The sequence below is a fragment of the Furipterus horrens genome, unplaced genomic scaffold (genome assembly GCF_987537825.1).
Source record: "Furipterus horrens unplaced genomic scaffold, mFurHor1.1.pri manual_scaffold_1, whole genome shotgun sequence".
In the NCBI taxonomy this organism is placed as follows: Eukaryota; Metazoa; Chordata; class Mammalia; order Chiroptera; family Furipteridae; genus Furipterus; species Furipterus horrens.
The window spans coordinates 156133263-156153612 of record NW_028327171.1 but is presented as its reverse complement, the minus strand read 5'-3'; the positions used below and the strand labels follow the sequence as shown (position 1 = coordinate 156153612).

The 20350-nt window shown below is 37.7% G+C and overlaps 1 protein-coding gene across 4 annotated transcripts in view; it reads left to right on the top strand.

The window, feature by feature from the left end:
- ITGB6 (integrin subunit beta 6) overlaps nucleotides 1-20350 on the top strand; it is a 159885-nt gene that overhangs the window by 126051 nt on the left and 13484 nt on the right. For all 4 annotated transcript variants that reach the window (XM_090280223.1, XM_090280214.1, XM_090280210.1 and 1 more), the window contains 5 exons: nucleotides 970-1104; nucleotides 1317-1734; nucleotides 8065-8287; nucleotides 10911-11011; nucleotides 16745-16864. In XM_090280223.1, coding sequence (XP_090136349.1) covers nucleotides 970-1104; nucleotides 1317-1734; nucleotides 8065-8287; nucleotides 10911-11011; nucleotides 16745-16864 — 997 coding nt within the window. The remainder of the gene's footprint in view (nucleotides 1-969; nucleotides 1105-1316; nucleotides 1735-8064; nucleotides 8288-10910; nucleotides 11012-16744; nucleotides 16865-20350) is intronic.

The window sequence follows — 20350 nt, the reverse complement described above, 5'->3', positions numbered from 1 at the left end:
TTTTTTCTTTCTTTTTTTTTTTTTTTAAGATGATAATCATTGTGAGGGCAGAATCTGGACTTAGACTTGTTCCCTCAGACCTGACTCAACACTAAATGTAAAATAAGTACTCAATAAACTCAAGGCACAGTTTCTCCCACATTTTAATATCTCTAAAACTGGGATACATTTTATATAATTAATGGTGTCTCACAAATGCTGGCAGTGGATGGAGGTCACACTGTAGTTTTCATTTCCTGCGCATGTACTTATGCACTTGGCCATAACTGTATACATTGTTACTTCCATTTTTTAAGTGCACTCTTTGTACTAAAATGTTAAGGATAATTGCCATTTTAAAATATCTTTAAAAGTATGCACTATGATTTGATATTAAAGTGAAAAGTTATTATATATGCAGAAATGTACCAAAACAGAGCTGCAGAGTATAAATTTGAAATCAGGGAAGAAAATTCAGTATTCATTATTGGATGAATGAGTGCAATTCTGTATTCCTTGCAAAGCAACAACCAGCTGCTTTATGGGACCTGAAAAATGATCATACTTACAAGAAAAAAGAAGATGTTCCATTTTGTTACTCAGTACAAGTGAAAGAATTTCCTCTTATATACCAAACAATACAACTCAGGGTCAGAGATTGCCTGATCTCTCAGGATAGATAAAATAATTTTCAAAGCAATGATAGACTCATGATATTGATTCATATGTTATCAGAATGACTTTGAGGTATTTTGTCATAGTTTGTTATAAAATAATGGTGAGTCTTGTAATTAACAGGATCTTAGATTTGATAAAATACGGTCGTGTCTGTGTGTGTGTGTATCTTGCTTGATTGATGATACTGCGAATTTACTTTATACACAGTTTAATTTTATTCATTTGTAGTTTAATAAACATGATTCTCAGATTCTTCTTCTGGCTATGTTTTCTGGTTGTGACCTCATTTAACTCTTTATGTCTTGATGAAAGGAACTACGGTCTGAGGTGGAGCTGGAAGTATTAGGAGACACAGAAGGACTCAACCTGTCATTCATGGCGATCTGTAACAACAGCACCTTCTTCCCACACCAAAAGAAATGCTCTCACATGAAGGTGGGAGACACGGTAAGTAGATGGCCCACAGATGGTCTGAAAAAATATTCAGATAAGTCAGGAGTTACCTTAATGCACTGAAGCTGGATTTTTCTTTTCAAGACTCTCCTAATAAAGATTTCCTAACATGTAAATTCTTTTGGCAATGCTGATCCCCATGAGGCTTGCTTTTCTCTCATGCATTTTGGTGGACAGGAGAAGATAATTAGCATTTTCTTTTCCAGGCTTCATTCAATGTGACTGTGAGTATACCAAACTGTGAGAGAAGAAGCAGGCACATTATCATAAAGCCTGTGGGGCTGGGGGATGCCCTAGAAATACTTGTCACTCCGGAATGCAACTGTGGCTGTCAGAAAGAAGTGGAAGTGAACAGCTCCAAATGCCACAATGGGAACGGCTCCTTCCAGTGTGGCGTGTGCGCCTGCAACCCTGGCCACATGGGTCCCCGCTGTGAGTGTGGGGAGGACCTGATGAGCACAAATTCCTGCCAGGAGGCCCCGGATTACCCCTCATGCAGTGGAAGAGGCGATTGCTACTGTGGGCAGTGTATCTGCCACTTGTCTCCCTATGGAAACATTTATGGGCCTTACTGCCAGTGTGACAATTTCTCCTGCGTGAGATACAAAGGGCTGCTCTGCGGAGGTAGGCTATGTCTAAATCCCCCTTATTCTGCCACTGAGCAAGTATCAAGAAAGGGCTCTTCATCCTTTGAACCTTCCACAGTTGCCTGGGCATAGTAGGTGCTCAGTAAATATGTGCTGCTCAGATGAGGTGGGTTAATCTTTAGACCCAAGGTAACTGATCTTATCTTGCATTTTTTTCTGGCTCTTATATTCACTTGGAGTGAGATCTCTGCCAATTCAATTTGCATCTCTATTATTATTTCCTGAATAGTAAATAGGTAAAAGATGGAAATGCCTTCCCTTTGGTTATTATGCAGACTTCACAAAACTGCATGTAATTTGCACTCCATTATGTTTCAGACTTTTCTGGATCAGTCTTCTGGGTACCTGACCCAACTGTTAAATGCCTATTACTTTGGAAAAATTAAAAGCAAGTCTATTTAAGGAGCATAATGCCAAGAACAAAGGACACAAAAAACCTTAAGGGACTTTCAGAGCCTTCATTTTCACAATATTTATTAAACATCTATTATATGATAGGTACTAAGTTAGGAACTGAGTGTAATAAAGATGGTTATGATAGGGTAAAAATGAAAATTGTGGAATTTTTTGAAATTGAGAAAATTTTAAAATAACAGAAATATTTATATTTTAATAGTCTTTATAGATGCAAAATCACTTTAAATAATATAATAGCCCTGGCTGGTGTGGCTCAGCTGGATTGAGCATTGGCCTGCAAACCCAAAGGTCACCAGTTCAATTCCCAGTCAGGGTGCATGCCTGGGTTGTGGGCCAGGTCCCCAGTTGGGGGCATGTGAGAGGCAGCTGATCGATGTTTCTCTCCCTCTCTTTCTCTTTCCTTTCCCCTCTCTCTAAAAATAAATAAATAAAACCTTTTAAAATATATACATTCTGATATATATGCATATATATTTAAAATAATATATTAAGAAAAGATTTAGAAATGTGTTCGTATACTCTAAAATGATAACAATTGAAATAGTAAGTGCTGAATTTAAGATTTCATGTCTTCCTTTCTCACATTATGTTAGCAGGCAGCTTTTCAAAACAGAAAGCCATTATCTTTAGAGAAAACTAAGCAAGTTATGTTTTCAAAACCACAGTGTCAGGTACATATGAAAGAAGATGACTTTCAGGAAAAAGGGCCTGAGAAAAGAAACCACAAGAATCCCAAGCTCTTTGAAAACCATATGATACCCTTAGAAGTGTACCTACATTTCATTTCTTTGCTGCTGCTGTTGCTAGCAATAGGTTCCTCTGAGGCTGCCTCCTTTATTCCCCCAGAGAGTGAAAAAACTTAGGGTCTGTCCAGAATGAGACATATTTTTCTCCCTTTACACTGAAAGGTGTATTTCTTTATTTAAGGGTTGTGTTTCCAAACTCACATCAGTATTCTGTTCACAACATATACACAGGACACAGTCTAAAGCCAAAGACCACTGCCATGTCTTGGAAAGAGTACTTTCAGCAGAACCCCAGATTGCATTTCTAATAGAAATCTTTTGATAAAATATGTGCTCAAAACATTTGAAGTTACCTTTCAAAAAATCCTAAGTGTAATCTATACAATGTAATAGCAATACTAACCCACCTATATTTCACCCTTTAAATCTTAGATCAAAGACATCTAGGGCAGTACAAATTGCTGAATTGTGTTCAACAACACAGTTCTTCCAGTTTCTTAATGGTCTTTCATTTTGTTTTATATCATGCATGCAAACAGAAATAAACTCAAAGAAATGGGACTTGATCTGTGCATTGTAGTTCACAAGGTCTGACAGCAGTGCCACTCTGTATCAACAGTACAGTGATTGCTAAAGAAATTCAACTTAGAAAATACAATTGTTATTTCAGCTGTACTCAGAAAACTTCACCAGTGCCAGTTGTTTTCATTCTTTGGGGTATTTCATGATACTCAACCATTACTGTTTCTCAAAGCTATTTTGTTTTTTAGTAACACCACATAGGATGTTACTCTATTATTAGTAATTTCCCTAATAAAAAGACATGATAAAATTAAGTACAATTCTTCAAATTCAGCAAATAGTTATGGAGTCCCTCTATGTGCCTGGCCTTGTGAATGGATACTCTGTTTTGTACCACTGAGCCCTAAATATGCTACAGCTTCACTTCTTGTGTAGACCTCACTCTGCAATGTGCTGCTCCTCTGGAGGGCTATTATCACAATGTTCTTTTCCATTCCCCCTTTTCATCCATCTGTAAGCACTCACAGATACAGGACTCCACTGCTTTTATTTCTTGCCCAAATTCCCCTAGTCTTCTATATTTTTATTGTAAGAGATTAGAAACCCTAATAGCTAAATAAAAACTTCCTCCATTATGCACTCACAATGGCATTCCAGAAAGATCCAGTCTTCTGAAAATAGCCTGATACTTTTCTCTTGATTTTTAGTTTTCATCTTGCTTCTACATGAAGCCATTACAAAGGTTTTGTTGTGGTGGTGGTATGAACAGGTATTTAAGATAATTAATTGCTTGTGGATATTAATTAGCAACTTCTGTGACGAAGTTGATGGTTGTAGAAGGCCCACAGAAAGGAGAGTTTCTTCAGTCTTCTTTCAACCGGTCCCCAGGAGCAGTCAAAGAACATGTATGAATGACCCATGGGCATGGACAGCAGGGTGGGGATTGCCTGAGGGAGTCGGGGCGGGCTGGGTGGAGGGGGGCAAAGGGGGAAAAATTGGGACAAGTATAATACCATAAACAATAAAATATTGAAATTAAAAAATAAAATAAGATAAAAATTGTTAAGCAGAAAAAAAGAGAGAGAAAGAGAGAAAGAGTTATTAATTCTGAATGAAGCTCTTCAAAGGTTTTCTAGATTTCTGCCAACTAATTCTTACATGCAATGATACACTTGGGCATTCCCAATGCATCAGGAGATGCACATTTCACTTGACAATATTAGTAAATCATGTTTATTTTTAAAAATAAACTTCATGACAGCAATCTCTCCCTATCATGAAAGTAAACTTCCCCTTTTGCTGAGGAAGAAACAACAAGCAATTGTAGTTTAGAGGATAACTTACATATAATAATAGTTTGGCCTAAATCACCTAACTATTCTTAGCTTTGAATTAATTAGTTCAATTATGAATTAAATAGGTTACGAAATGCAGTTGGAATATGTCTTAATGTTATGGATCCAAATAAATTTCAACTCTTATCTTTTATTAACAAGTATATGTCTTTTTAGAGTGTGTATATATATATTTTTGCTAATATAATACATTACACATAAATTTCAACTCTTATCCTTCATTAGAGAGGTATATGCCTTTAGTGTATACATATATTTTTGCATATATATGTGGCTTTCTCCTTTGTTCTATGATTTCCTACTTCATAGCTCTTAAACTTAAGGCCAGGCCATAAAGAGAAAAATCACCGCCTAATAGACAAAAGTTTACAAAAGAAAACCCAGAATCCTTCTTTCTACAGTGAACACAGTGGTGTCTCCTACAGTAAAAACCTGTCTCACTTGTGATTTCTTTTACATCTGTTTGGTTTTCAGTACAATTACAGGAGTTTTAATACTGATGGATATTTTGTTTTCGATTTCTTCCTACTGAATAGTTTTTAGGAATAATGATACTAATTTACATTTATTTACTGCTTTTGTAGTCCTAGAACTATTCCTATTCCAAACACTGTAATATATTACCTTAAGTAAACTTAATAATAATCCTATGAAGTAGCTATTAATAATTCCTCCTTATTGATGTTGGAAACTAAGGTACAGAAAGGTTAAGTAATTTCCCCAAGTTCACTTAGCCAATAAACCCTGGGCCCAGGGTTCTGGCTGTATGGCTTTAGATCTGCACACGCACCCACCACCACTACTCCTATGCACCTTTGGAAAGTTGCTGAAAGAGCAAAACGAGGCAATGCCTGGTGCACAATTTTTTTCCTAAGAAAATTATCACTTATAAAATTTGTAACTGAATGTTATTTGTTTGGAACAGTAAATGCCTATTTTAGTATTTTGGGCATGGTAGGAACCCCCCTCCCCCCACAAATATTATGAAAAGAACACCCAAGCCAGTTATATTAAACACTTTATTTATCATTTCATAGTATTTTTTACAGTGTTATGTGGCCAGATCCACAAGGAGTTTTTCAGGACTGGATGAGCTGCTTGCCTGTAGCAGCTCTCCATGGGCCTCCTTCTTCAAGCCACCTCTGCTCAAGGCTTCTGCAACATCGCTCCCTTTCCCCTCCCACCTCCCAAGCCCTTCTGCTAGGACCCTTTTCTTTGATCACATTTTAAGTGCTCTGCAGGGATTTTCTCACACTACCTGCATCCCCTGTGACCTGATCCACAACAATGGCAACTGCCATCTGTCTTTAATGGATCCCAAACTGCAAGTTTCAGGTCCATATACAGGATGGGGGAAAAGTTGTTTGTATGGAAAATAACACAATAATTAATAAATAATAATACAAGAATAAACTGTGTTTTGTATACTCACAACTATAAACCTATTTTTGCCCCACCCTATGTATACAGTTGACCCTTAAACAACACATGCTTGAACCACATGGGTTCACTTATATGTAGATTTTTTTTTCAACAAATACTCTAAATGTATTTTCTCTTCCTTATGATTTTCTTAATAACATTTTATTTTTCTAGCTTACTTTATTGTGTGAATACACTATATAATACACATAACATACACAACATGTGTCGATCCACTACTTGTGGTATTGGTAAGGTTTCTTTCTAGTCGTCAGTAGGCAATTAATAGTTAACTTTTTTGGAAGTCAAAAATTATATGCAGATTTTCAACTGTATGTGGGTAGGGAAGTGGTCAGCACCCCTAACCTGTGTTGTTCAAGGTTTAACTGTATTTAACTGCCTACTAGGATGTCCCACAGATCCCTCAAACTCAACAGAACCAGAAATGAACTCATTTTGTCCCCATTCAAAGCTTTGCTTCCTCCTCTGATTAAGAGCAATCTTTTCCTTCAATAATTAAGCACTACTCCATGCCAAGCACTAGGGATAAGGCAGAGCATGAGATAGTTTTCATTCTAGGTCAGTGAAAAGCTGCACCATCCAGCTAGCAGCCCAGTCTGGTCACCTGGGGAGAGTTCTATTCCTCTATCTCTTCTTCTCCCCCTCTACCCAGCACCAATCACACCCACACCCTGAGCAACCCATCCCCTGACTGCATACCCTTTCCAAAGGCACAGGGTCTTAAATCTTCCTAACTGGTTTTCCTGTCTCTAGTTTGACCCTCGCTACTGATGCCAGAACATTTTTAGACTCATATCTATCTGTTAGGTCTCTCCCCTGCTCAAAATTCCCTCACTTTCAGGGCAAGAGTTCTTACTTTAGTCTGTAAAGCTTTACAGAATGTGATTTTTGACTTTTTGCAGACTTTCCCTCTTCTCCTCCTGCCATACTCTTGGCCCTATCCATCTGAAACTACCACGAGTTTTTGTTTTTGTTTTTGTTTTGTTTTGTTTTGTTTTGTTTCTTCTCTGCTTAAAATGTATGTAATCCTCCTTTATCATCTATCTTTATCTTCCAAACTCAGCTGAAGCATCACTTCCTCTGGAAACTTCCCTAAATCTCTAGACTAATTTGGAAACTCTTCCCCTGTGAGTGCAACAATTACCACATTGTATTGTATTTATTAATAATAGTATTTAAATGTCTGTCTCCCAACGCTAGACTATAAGCTCGGTGAACTTGTTTTATTTAATTTTGTATCTTTATGCCTAATACAATCTTTGGCACATGATACATGCTCAATTAAAGTTTGTTAAAGAAATGAATTTGTTGAGCAGTCACTGTATGTCTGTAAGACATCTAATTAGTGAATACAGAGCTAGAACACTGACATATTATCTCATCTGACCACCACCATTGGAAGTAGATCTTATTCTCTCTATTTTACAGATTAGGTTTCCATGATTATTGAGCTTGAGTGTTGTAGAGCTGGTGTATTATCCAGGTCTGTCTTGTATCTCTGTCCAATGGCACCTTAATTTAAAACAAAATATTGTGAAAGCAATTATCTCCTTTCATTTGGCTATGAATTCTCTTTGAGACGACATCAGGTAATCAAGTTGGTCTTCAGTCAAGAGATCAGATAGATAAATACACACAATCAGCAAAATATATTCTATAAAATATATCTATCCTCACTGCCTTTTTCTCCCCCCATACACTCACTTCTTTTCTCATCTTTTTCTTCAGTCTTTTTGACGATACTTAAAGGCAAACAGAAAAGACGGTCCCAAAAATCTGAACGAGGTTTTGACCCTAAGAGACACAGGGCGTTTTGTTTTACAGATAACGGCGACTGTGACTGCGGCGAGTGCGTGTGCAGGAGCGGCTGGACCGGCGAGTACTGTAACTGCACCACCAGCACGGACGCGTGCTTCTCTGAGGACGGGGTGCTCTGCAGTGGGCGAGGGGACTGCGTTTGTGGCAAGTGTGTTTGCACGCACCCCGGAGCCTCAGGATCAACCTGTGAACGTTGTCCTACCTGTGGCGATCTCTGTAACTCTAAACGGTAGTGTCTCTTTCTTCAGTCCCTTTTGTTCATATATTTCATGATGATCAAAGTCACAGTGACATTTGATAAACTCAGACATCAGATTGCTTTTGCTGGGTTTGGTCTCCAAGCCTCCATCAAAATACAGAAACCAGTAAGGCCCCTGTGATCGTCAGCCTGGAACGCCGGTTCTTCCCTTGCCTCTTTCTCGGTCCTGATTACCCAGGACCACAATGTCACACTCCTGCTAGAGGCAAGCAAGGGAAGCTGAGCTGGTGTCCCACACTGATAACATCAGATAGCCTCTCAGTTACAAAAGCAGCCACACATAAGGAATGCCCTGGGGGTAGACTGACGACACCTCCATTCAGTACTTCTTCAGGGGAAACAGATAAACTTCTTCCTTATCTGGAAGTTTATAAGCCTGACCTTACTGATTCAGTCCTATCTCTAGACCCTTAGAGGGCAAAGAGGCAGGAAGACAACCTTCGCTTTTAGTTTCTTCCCTCTTCTTTACCACTCATGCTCTTCGGCACCTTCCTTTGGTTGTCATTTTGTACAACTGTTGGGTGTTATATTTCCTTTTATGCCATATGAACAGCAACCACAAAAACAAAACTCAGTTTTTTATTTTCCATAAAAGAAACTATTTCTTCGGTTGGCAGCTAACTTCTTGATGGAAGTGGCACAACATTTGTAGGTTAAGTGAAACAAGCCTCCAAATTGGCCATGCTATGACATTATCGTGTGTGATGTATTGTGCAGAAAAGATGCTTCACAGATCATGTTTTCATTAACTCTGGTACCCTAAATGGTGGTATTTGCATTTCCAATGTGAATGAAGTAAGAAAACCAATACTTGCTCAGTGGTTACTCACCATTCAAGCATTAAAGCTTCTCCATCCCTGTGCCTGGATATATGCCAAGAGAAGGATGGGGACATAGATGTATTTGAATAAATTTAATGTAAAATGTCTTTTTAAGGTGTTTCTTTTATTATTTTTCTATTTTGTCTTCTCTATAAACATGATTCAATCTTAAATCTGGTTTATAAAATAGAAAATTAATAGTCAAAGTAGTGTGAATTTGAGGAATCACATAGAGTGATCTCTGTGGTGTTTATGTTAGTTTTGAAATGAGTCCATTCTTCCATTTATTCATTCATACATTCATTTATCAAGGAGGTATTGAGTGCCTACTGTATGCCCAAAATCATGTTAGGCCATGGGCATGGAGTGATGACTAAGACTGTTATAGTTCCTACCATTACATGTTGAGAATCTAGTGGGAAAAGCAGCTATTTTTAAAAGTAATTATGGTAAGGGTACTGGAAATAGCAAGGAGAGCACTTTGTAAAAGTATGTGATTATCTAACCAATATGCTGTACACTTGAAACTAATACAAAATAATATTGAATATAAACTGTATGTGAAAAATAAAATCTAAAAAACAAAAGTAATTATGATGCTATCTGGGCTGACAGTTACAATAGGAGACATATAAGATGCTCTATGGCAGGAACCACATGGATGGCAGGGGATAAGGCTGATGGACTAGCTTGGGCAGCCATCAGTGAGATGCACGAAGGGATAGAGGTTTAAGGGCTTCCACAATCTCCAGCAACCCCTGCAAAGCCACTCCAAATAAATATATAACTCAGATAAATGCAGCCCGCATGCAATGCAAGGAAACTTTCAGACAAGACTTCTATCCCCACTCCCACATAGATTGCTGCTCTCAAGCCCTTCCTTCAGAGGAGTTCAGAGGCTTCCACTATAAGGGAACTAACTGGTAAGAGCCATGAAAGACTTGCCTAAGGAATGAGGTTCCAGCTGAGCTGTGACAAGGCAAGGGTGTAGAAGAGTGTACATTTCCATGGTCAGGGGAAGAGAGGCACCATGATGTATACCCACAGTAAGAAAACTTTTGCTGTGTTGGGTTACTCCAGACACAATCTATTTTTAAAGTGTTTATCAGCAGAAGATTAATAATTTAGGGTCTAAGTTTTACTTTGCTATATAAACATCACAATAGCTTAATTTCTGGTCAATACTCTTAGAAATACACTTTTCTCTAAGTAGCTATCTTTTATTAAAAGCCTGAATTAATGAAAATTCTGGCTGTAATCCTTAGCTTCTGAAAATACCCCTATCAATGTTTGGATTCATTCAAAAGAGTTACAAAAAAGTGAATCTTTAAAATAGTCATTCATGACATATATGAATTCTTGTTAAAATATAGACCATTTCTGTTAAGAAATTCAGACTTTGTCTAATCTATAATTATATTTTAGCAGCATAAACCCTTCCCAGGAAATTTTAAAATGAAAACATAGCTAAATCAAATACCAAAATAATTAGGAAGTTTTTCAATTGACTTCTTTTTTTTTTAAACTCAAGCAATCATTACAGATAAATGAGGTTAGTAACTATTATCAAGGCTGGCTCAGGGAACATTGGTTACTGGAAGAATTCAGGATAAAGCAGTTTCCTCTTGGCCTTCACCTAACTACCTTCTGAAAGTAACAAAAGGCACTGTCTTCTATGAGACACTCTTATAGCGCGAACCACTGTTACTGCATTAAAGTAATATCCCAGCTGCCGACATGAACTGATTAACTCTGTTGAATAATGTTCACAGGAGCTGCATTGAATGCCACCTGTCTGAAGAAGATGGCCAGGCCCAAGAAGAATGTGTTGACAAATGCAAACTAGCTGGTGTGACCATCAACAAAGAAGAAGGTTCTCCTTGTCTTAAATTGTTTTCCTTTTCTTTACATAGTTCTTGAGAGGCAGAAACTCTGTGCTGGGATGTGCAGTAGCTCGACTTCATTTGTGCGAGAGCATTAGTTCACTCATTCTAGCTATTAAGGGGAAATGTATTCCATAAGGCCAAAAACTTGATGGTTGCGATACAAGAAATTTAAAGTCAACCCTATTTCATTTTACTTTAGCTTGAGTGGCAAGTTCTCCTCTGCTTAACAAATGCAATTGTAGAGAATTCCAGAATGCTATATTGTTTGAATTAGAAAGAAGAACATTGAAGAAATATCTCAAATAACCCCGAAGCCTGAAACTGTCCTCTAACATCTGATTGCCTTATTTCAAAAGAGGACAAAGCAAGGTGTAATGTGGGTTTCCTGATAGCAGCCCTCAGACACCAGGGGGTTTCTGGTTAGTGACCATTTTTCCTTCCTCCCCTCCGTATGCTTTTGCTCCCAACTTTCCAAACATGGACATTACATGACCACTTTCAATTCCCCATTGTCTCACCCTCAAAATACAAGAAGGGTCTGCTACCTTTAACTTAGTAAACCCTGCTCTTGCTTTCACCTGTCATTTTTAAATGTAATTACTTAAAAACAGATTTTTCCTACTGGCAAATTGACATCTCAAATATTTAAATGGTTTGTATTTTAGCTGGGAAGGCCATTTAAAAGATAATCTGTGCATATTAAATCAAAGAAGATCACTGACTTCTCCTGAAGGGACAATCTGGGGGAATTGGTTTTTCCATCATCACAAACTCTCTGCATTATCGTGCTGTTCAGGTAGAACAGCTGCTCTGCACACTTCAGAGATGCCACCAAGACACAGCTCAGGTGAAGTGGCATAATCAAGACACTAATTCATGACTCTCTAGGATATGTGCCTTGAATAGATGGAATTAGAATACCAAAATTAATCCATTTTCAAGGAAGAATAAGTTAGTGACATTTATATTGTTTTAAAAATTACCTACATTGTTTCAAAATTGAGATTTCTGACTGTGCACCGTTGAATAACCCCCATATGGAGGGGCATGATTACTGCTCATAAAACCCCTCATCTGGTTTTTTTTTTTTTTTCTTCTGGTGACTAAAGAAAAATATGTCAAATAGCTGTAAATTGGACAAAATGGTGTGTACCTTACACTAATACTGAAGGTAACATACTGTAAAAGCACCGAGTAAAGTGGCATTTGTGGACTGTCCACATTAGTAACTAGCACAAAGTCTCAGTATATCCTTCTGGATTCATTTCACAGCAAACATCTGGGATATTTAACAGGTGTTTCCAAGAAATGACTAAAAATTTTAGAAAATGCCCTGCTAATTACTAGAACTCAATTCAGCAGTGGCATGGGAAATCTAATATGCTGAGGGAAAAAAGGGAGTGAGCCTTGGAAACATGAAAATCATGACCAGGGAGTTACTATATTTAAATACAGTTTTCTCTGTACATTATCATAAATACTTGGATTTGAGAGGAAGACTAGGTCTTGTGGCACTTAAAATATTTGCATTATTTTTTGACTAATTGACTAAATTATCTTCAAAAAGGGAATGCAACTATTTCTACTCAGAAGTTAAAAATAATAATTGGATTACTAATACCATTTTAAAGCATGAATCTTGATGGATTTGAGGAAGATAAATATTTGTCAGACTGTAAATTAAAAAGTCTCTTTTCTAATGAGCCTGTTTATAAGTCGTATTTCAAGTTACTTGCCCAGTTATGCTATTGATCATACTACCTTGAAATTATCACAACATGTCTGCTCTTCCACATGGCCTTTTATCAACCCACTCTTCCCCAACAAGGACATGCAGAGTAAAATAAGTACAACTTTATAATCCAAATAAATTGTTCCCCACCTTGAGTGCTGGGATGCCTTGTGTGAGCATTTCTAAGGATGTGTGGTTGAACTTCACTCATTCCATTTTACTGAAAGAGACATCATTAATTTACCCCAACATTCATGTACTCAGAGCATTGCTGCTCAGTGTGTTCCATGGGATGCTAATTCTAAAAGTGCTAAATGGAAAAAAAGCTCCTGTGATCAGATAAATTTTGGAAACAGGAAGCTAAGCCTTTTGTTTTCTTGAAGGACTCCTGTGAGTTCTTATGCACATTAATTTACATGTGCATGCCAAATTTTCAGGAGAGGCAAAGGAAAGTTGCTATAGTAAATAAAGTTTTCTAAGTACTCAAACTTATTTGGCCACAGAACCCTTTTAAAAATTTTCTCCTTGGGAAACCGTTTTCTCTGAGAACTACTGACTTGGCCCTGGAGCAGAGGTCTTAAACACATAGTTGTCTTGATTCAGTGGTACAGACAGTTTGTATTTTCCACATTTTTCCTGGACCTTCCTAGACCCTGGCCTCCTCACCCCCGTTCTCACGTTTCTTCCGTTCTATTGAAGTATGATTTCCTGGACTGCCTGAGATCTTATTTTCATTATATTATCCTAGAACAGCACTGCTGGCACCCATAAAGGTGGGTAAAAAAGAAAGGTCCATTTCTTAGGAACAACAAAAGAAAACCTTAGCAGCTAATTATGCAAATCTCCAGCTCAAGCTGGACCCTTTCATTGTACATTCAATACCATTTTAATACCCAAACCCTGTAAAACAGGCCAAATCTAGAGTCATATGTGTCATGAAAAGGAGTGGTAAAGTAATTAAAGCAAGAAAGGAGTCATGACTTAAAGGTCATATTAGCAGTTCCATTAAAATTTAAATAATCCTGGCCAAGTAAATTAAGCCTCCCTGTGCTTCAGTGTAGCTATTTAAAAGAAAATCCAAGAGCAGGATTAATATTACTGAAAGGAGTGTTATAAACTGTCCACGTATTTTCTACCTGAGAATAAAGTGTTCCATTAAATGAGCTTGAGAGGAATGGAGTGGGGGTGCACTGTCATGGTGAGGAGAGGGAGGGAAGGAAACAAACAGCTGACAGGAAAAGGCATATTCCCCAGACCTGATGGATCCTGTTCATTGCAGTACTGTGGCAAGAGGCCATGTGGTGAAGGCCATCTAGAAATGACCAAAAGCTCTGTTGCGTATATATAATTCAAACGTGAAATAACACAAATTTCATCCATCCACTGTTGCCTGGAGGTTCCTAAACCTCTTAATCAGACCCACCTTATTAAAAATACTATTAAACAACTCACTAGAATACAAATGCCTGTGCATATCACTGATCTCTCATATAGAATGCCCAGGGGTGAATCTCTGAAATCCATATTTTCAAAACCCCCAGGTGATGTGGATAATCATAAACATTTGGGAATGACCAAATGAGAATGGTTTGTAATTAGATTTCTTTTTTGGGGGGAGGGGGCTTTTTATCTATATTGTATTTTTTCCATTACCGTTTAGCTCCCTATGCCTCCCTCCCCCCAGCAATCACCACACTGTTGTCCATGACCATGTGTCCTTTTTCCTTTCTGCTCAGTCCCTCCACTCCATAAACACCCCACCCCCAGGTGTCATCCTGCTCTCCGTTTATGAGTCTGTCCCCATTTTCCTTGTTAGTTCAGTTTGTTCATTGGATTCCACATATGAGTGAAATCATATGGTATTTGTCTTTCTCTGACTTATTTCACTTAGCATAATGTTCTCTAGGTCCATCCATATTGTTGCAAAGGGTAAAATTTTCTTCTTTTTTATGGCAAGTAGTATTCCATTGTGTAAATGTCCCATAGTTGTTTTATCCACTCATCTACTGATGGACACTTGGGTTGCTTCCATATCTTGGCTATTGTAAGTAACTCTGCACTGTACATAGGGGTGCATATATTCTTTAGAATTAGTGTTTCAGGTTTCTTCAGATATATTCCCAGAAGTGGAGTCACTGGGTCATAAGGCAGATCCATTTTTAATGTTTTGAGGGAATTGCATACTATTTTCCACAGTGGCTGCACCAGTCTGCATTCCCACCAACAGGGCACTAGGGTTCCCCTTTCTCCACATCCCTGCCAGCACTTGTTATTTGTTGATTTATTGATTATAGCCATTCTGACAGGTGCAAGATGATATCTCATCATGGTTTTAATTTGCATTTCTCTAATGATTAGTGATATTGAGCATTTTTTCTATGTCTATTGGCTAACTGTATGTTCTCTTTGGAGAAATTCTATTCAGGTCCTTTGACCATTTTAAAAAATTGGGTTGTTCGTTTGTTTGTTTTTTGGTGTTGAGTTTTGTAAGTTCTTTTTAAATTTTGGATATTAACCACTTATCAGATGTATCAGCTAATATGTGCTGTTATTCTGTGGGTTATCTTTTTATTTTGTTGACAATTTCCTTTGCTGTGCATAAACATTTAGGAATGACCAAATAAGAATGATTTGTAATTAGATTTCTTAATATTCCTATGTATATAGATGCTTCTAATAGATTCATAAACACTTCACTTAACTTATTACCTGAAATTTTATTAATAATACTAAATGTTTTACTAGTCCCTGTTTGCATAGCTAATGCAAGCATACTGCTCACAGACCCTGGCATGAGGTTTTTATCTTAGACATTAAATGCAAACCTACTTAATATTTCTATCTTTCTCTAGCTATGGCATTGTTGAACCAAAAAATAGCCTATTTTTTTTGTTAGAGTCAGAGTAACACATATAGATTCTGTTTTATTAAAACAGTTTTTATATTGAAGCTAATGAGAAAAGTTTTAAGTTTAGCAAGAGTACCTGGGACGGTCCCAGTTTTAATATTCTGACTCATTATGACACTTAGATTGACTATGTTTTACATTTTAGCTTAATAAGAAAAGGCATTCTACTTACAGGTTCCTTTAAAAGTATGTGTAACTATATTATGAAAAAGTCTCCAACTTTTAATACAAGAGAACTTTAAGCAAGTTGTTTTTTAGTTAGGAAAATGCTACCTAATTTTGGTAGCCCTAGACCACTAGAATCTTTGATAATTAGTATTAATTATCTCAGATTGACCATTTTACTATATTTTCAGTTTCTGATATGACATTCATTTTCTGCCTCCTAAATAAGCTCAACAAGAAAATAATTTCTATTTGGAAAAGATTTAAGGAAAACTGGATTTTTATTATTTTTTTAATTAAGAAAGGGGCTATGCAAGGGTTAGGCAAACTGTCATCCTAGGTTTCTTTTATCTGAGGTTTACATTTATTCTGCTGTTTCCTGAGCTACTAAGCATGTCAATCTTTGTTTCCTAGTATTAATTTATATTTACTGTTGTGACAATACATGGCCAGCAGTCTTGGCTATGCCATTGTGGGAAAGGCCCCCATAGAAGTATCAGTATCTGTTTGGACTGTGTACAGTAGTCTCTTTCTGAAATGTGATCTAGGCTTCTCCCACATGACCGAAGCCAAGAAGAATATATAGCCCCCTCATTACCATAGTCAGGGCCATTCTATTCCCAAGACAGCTAGGCATACCTGCCTTGAAGCATTTCACTCCATTGAAATCCTGCCCCCATTAGTGTGATAGGTGCATCTGATGGTCAGTCCTGATTGACCACACCTGGAACTGCTCTTCTGGAACGTGAGTAGAATCTAAAACCTCAATTGGTGAAAAAAATCCTTGTTTTTTCTGTTCTTATTCTGCAATGTTGAAATTTCCTATTTGCATATTACAACTCGATACAACTTTGCTTCAAAAGTAATCTCTTTTGAAAACTCATTTAACCTAATGAATGACTCCTTTATCTGTAGATTTCTCAAAGGATAGTTCTGTTTCCTGCTCCCTGCAAGGAGAAAACGAATGTCTTATTACATTCCTAATAACTACAGATAACGAAGGGAAAACCATCATTCACAGTATAAACGAGAAAGGTGAGTGGCATGCCTTCCATTGTTGAAGGTAAGTGATACGACACGAGAGAGGAGAAAACAACCAGAAAGACACTTTGGGTAGCTTGCTAGCAGAGGCAGTTCCAAATATATGATGAAGTGCTTCTACTTTCCCAATGACTGAAAGTAGAATGGCTGAACATACCATATGTTCCAATATTTCTTTTTTTTTTTATTAAATATTTTTGCAGTGACTATGGTTAACAAAATTATACAGGCTTCAGGTGCACAATTTCACAAAACATCATCTGTACACTGTATTGTGTGTTCACCACCCCAAGTCAAGTCTCTTTCCATCACCATTTATCCCCCCTATACACTGCCCCATCTCTCCCCACCCCTATTGTCTGTGTTCGTGAGTATTTACACTGCTTTTCCTTTTTGCTCAATCCCTCCAACCCCTAACTAGCCCCTGATTGCCCCCATCCCCCAGGTGTCAGCCCATAGAGATCTATGGGTCTGTTTCTATTTTGCTTGTTAGTTCATTTTGTTCATTAGATTCCACATATGAGTGAAATCATATGGTACTTTCCTTTCTCTCACTGGCTTATTTCACTTAGCAAAATGGTCTTCAGGTTCATCTCTGCTGTCGCAAAGGGTAATATTTCCTTCTTTTGGGAAGGGTGCATATGTCAACTTTTTATAACTTAAATTTTTATTTATTGATTGATTTTAGAGAGATACAGAGAGAAACATCAATTTGTTATCCCACTTATTTATCCACTCATTGGTTGTTTCTTATGTCTGCCCTGACCCAGGGTCAAACCTGCAACCTTTGCATATCAGGGACAATGCTCTAACCAACTGAGCTACCCAGCCAAGGTTGAGTAGTATTCCACTGTGTAACTGTACCACAGCTTTTTTATCCACTCACCTACCAATGAACACAGGCTGCCTCTAAGTCTTGGCTATAGTAAATAACTCTGCACTGTATATAGGGGTGCTTATGTTCTTTAGAATTAGTGTTTCAGATTTCTTCGGATATATTTCCAGAAGTGGAATTGCTGGGTCATAAGGCAGTTCCATTTTTAATGTTTGGAGGTAATTTCATACTGCTTTCCACAGTGGCCGCACCAAATCTGCATTCCCACCAACAGTGTACAAGGTTTCCTCTTTCTCTACATCCTTGCCAGCACTTGTTGTTTGTTGATTATTGATGAAAGCCATTCTGACAGGTGTGAGGTGGTATCTCATTTTGGTTTTAACTTTTATTTCTCTGATGATAAATGACATTGAACATCTTTTTATATGCCTCTTAGCCATCTGTGGATAAGTGTCTCTTTGGATAAGTACCTACTTAATTCCTTTGCCCATTTTTTAATTGGATTTTTTGTTTTATTAGTGTTGAGTTTTACAAGGTCTTTTAAAATTTTGGATGTTACCTCCCGTCTGCCTTCTCAGATGTATGGTTGAATATGCTCTCCCAGTCAGTGGGTTGTCTTTTCATTTTGTTGATGGTTTCCTTTGCTGTGTAAAAACTTTTCAGTTTGATGTAGTCCTATTTGTTTTTGTTATTTTCTTTTGTTTCCTTTGCCTGAGGTAATATGTCAGAAAAGATATTTCTATGAGCAGTGTCTGAGATTTTACTGCCTAAGTTTTCTTCTAGGATTTTTATGGTTTCAGATTTAACATTTAAGTCTTTAATCCACTTTGTATTTTTTCTTGTGTATGGTATAAGAAGGTGGTCAAATTTTATTTTTTGCATGTATCTGTCCAGTTTTCCCAACACCATTTCTGGAACAGACTATCTCTAATCCATGGAATGTTTTTGCCTTCTTTGTCAAATATTAATTGACTACAAAGGTATGGGTTTATTTCTGAGCTCTCTATTGTGTTTTATTGATCTGTATGTTTGCTTTTAATGTCAGTACCATGCTGTGCTTTGGGCCTTATGCTGACTTGCCCCCAGGCCTGGTGTTGGTAAAAGTCAGTCTTGGTGCACAATTGGTTCTTCCCCTGCACACCAAGACCCAGTAGAGGCAACCAAAAACTGTGGATTGATTGTAGCTCCATTGTTGCTGAGAGCCAGTCGCAGGCAATATCTACATTGTCCTGCACTAGAGTCCTTCCCAAGAGTCCCAGAACCAACACACCCAGAGACCAACTTTAGACATTAGAGCAGGACCCAATAAACTTCACAAGCAGCATATCCAAAGAAAGACTGTGATGGGAACCAGACCCTCCGAAGGCAAATTCCTCTTCATGTGGTCAGTATATGCATAGCAGCTCACATGCAGTGGTTGGGGTTGAGCCTAACAGTCAGCAGCCAGAGGGTTGATGCCATGCATGAATGGGCCAATAGCAATCATGACTCAATTACAACAGGAGGACCTATATAACCCACACAAGGAACATTCCTGGAGCACCAGCTCAGGTGATCAAGGAGACTGCCCCACAATACCCCACAGGATACCTACTATATAAGTGCACCCCACAAAGGCTAGGAGTCATAATAGGTCTAATCTAATATAGAGAAACAAACACCAAGAGGCAGCCAAAATGAGGAGATGAAAATAAAGGTCAAAATGAAAAACAGGAGAAATCTGTAGAAAAAGAGATAAATGAAATGGAGGCAATCAATTTATCAGATATAGAGTTCAAAATAATGGTTATAAGGATGTTCAACAGCATGTAAAAGGACATAGAAGCCATAAAACAAGACCAGTCAGAAATGAAGAATACAATATCTGAAACGAAGAATACACTGGAAGGACTAAACAGTAGGTTGGATGAATCAGAGGATTAAATCAGTGATCTGAAAGACAAGGTAGCAGAAAACACTCAATCAGAGCAGCAAATAGAAAAAAGAACTTAAAAAATGAGAATTGTTCAAGGGGTCCTTGGGGCAACATGAAGCATAAACATCCGCATTATAGAAGTACCAGAAGGAGAAGAGAGAGAGCAAGGAATCAATAACCTATTTGAAGAAATAATGGTTAAAGAGCAGGATGACAGCTGGTGGAGAGGGAGGCTGGGAGTGGGTATAGAGCAAAAATGAAAAAGGACTCATAGACATGGACAACAGTGTGGTGATTGCTGGGGGTGGGGTATAAGGAGACTAAATGCTAATGGGAAAAAAATACAATAAAGATTAAATTTTTAAAAAATAATGGCAGGAAACTTCCCTAACCTGGTTAAGGGAAAAAACACATAATTCAGGAAGTGCAGAGAGTCCCAAACAAGATGAACCCAAAGAGGCCCACACCAAGATTCATCATAATTAAAATGACAAAAGTTAAACACAAAGAGAGAATCTTAAAAGCCACAAGAGAAAGAAAGTTACCTACAAGAGAACTCCCATAAGACTGTCAGCTGATTTCTCAACAGAAACATTTCAAGCCAGAAGGAATTGGCATGAAATATTCAAAGTGATGAAAAGCAAGGACATATAACCAAGACTACTTTACTCAGTAAGGCTATCATTTTAAATTGAAGGGGAAATAAAGAGCTTCCTGGACAAGAAAAAGC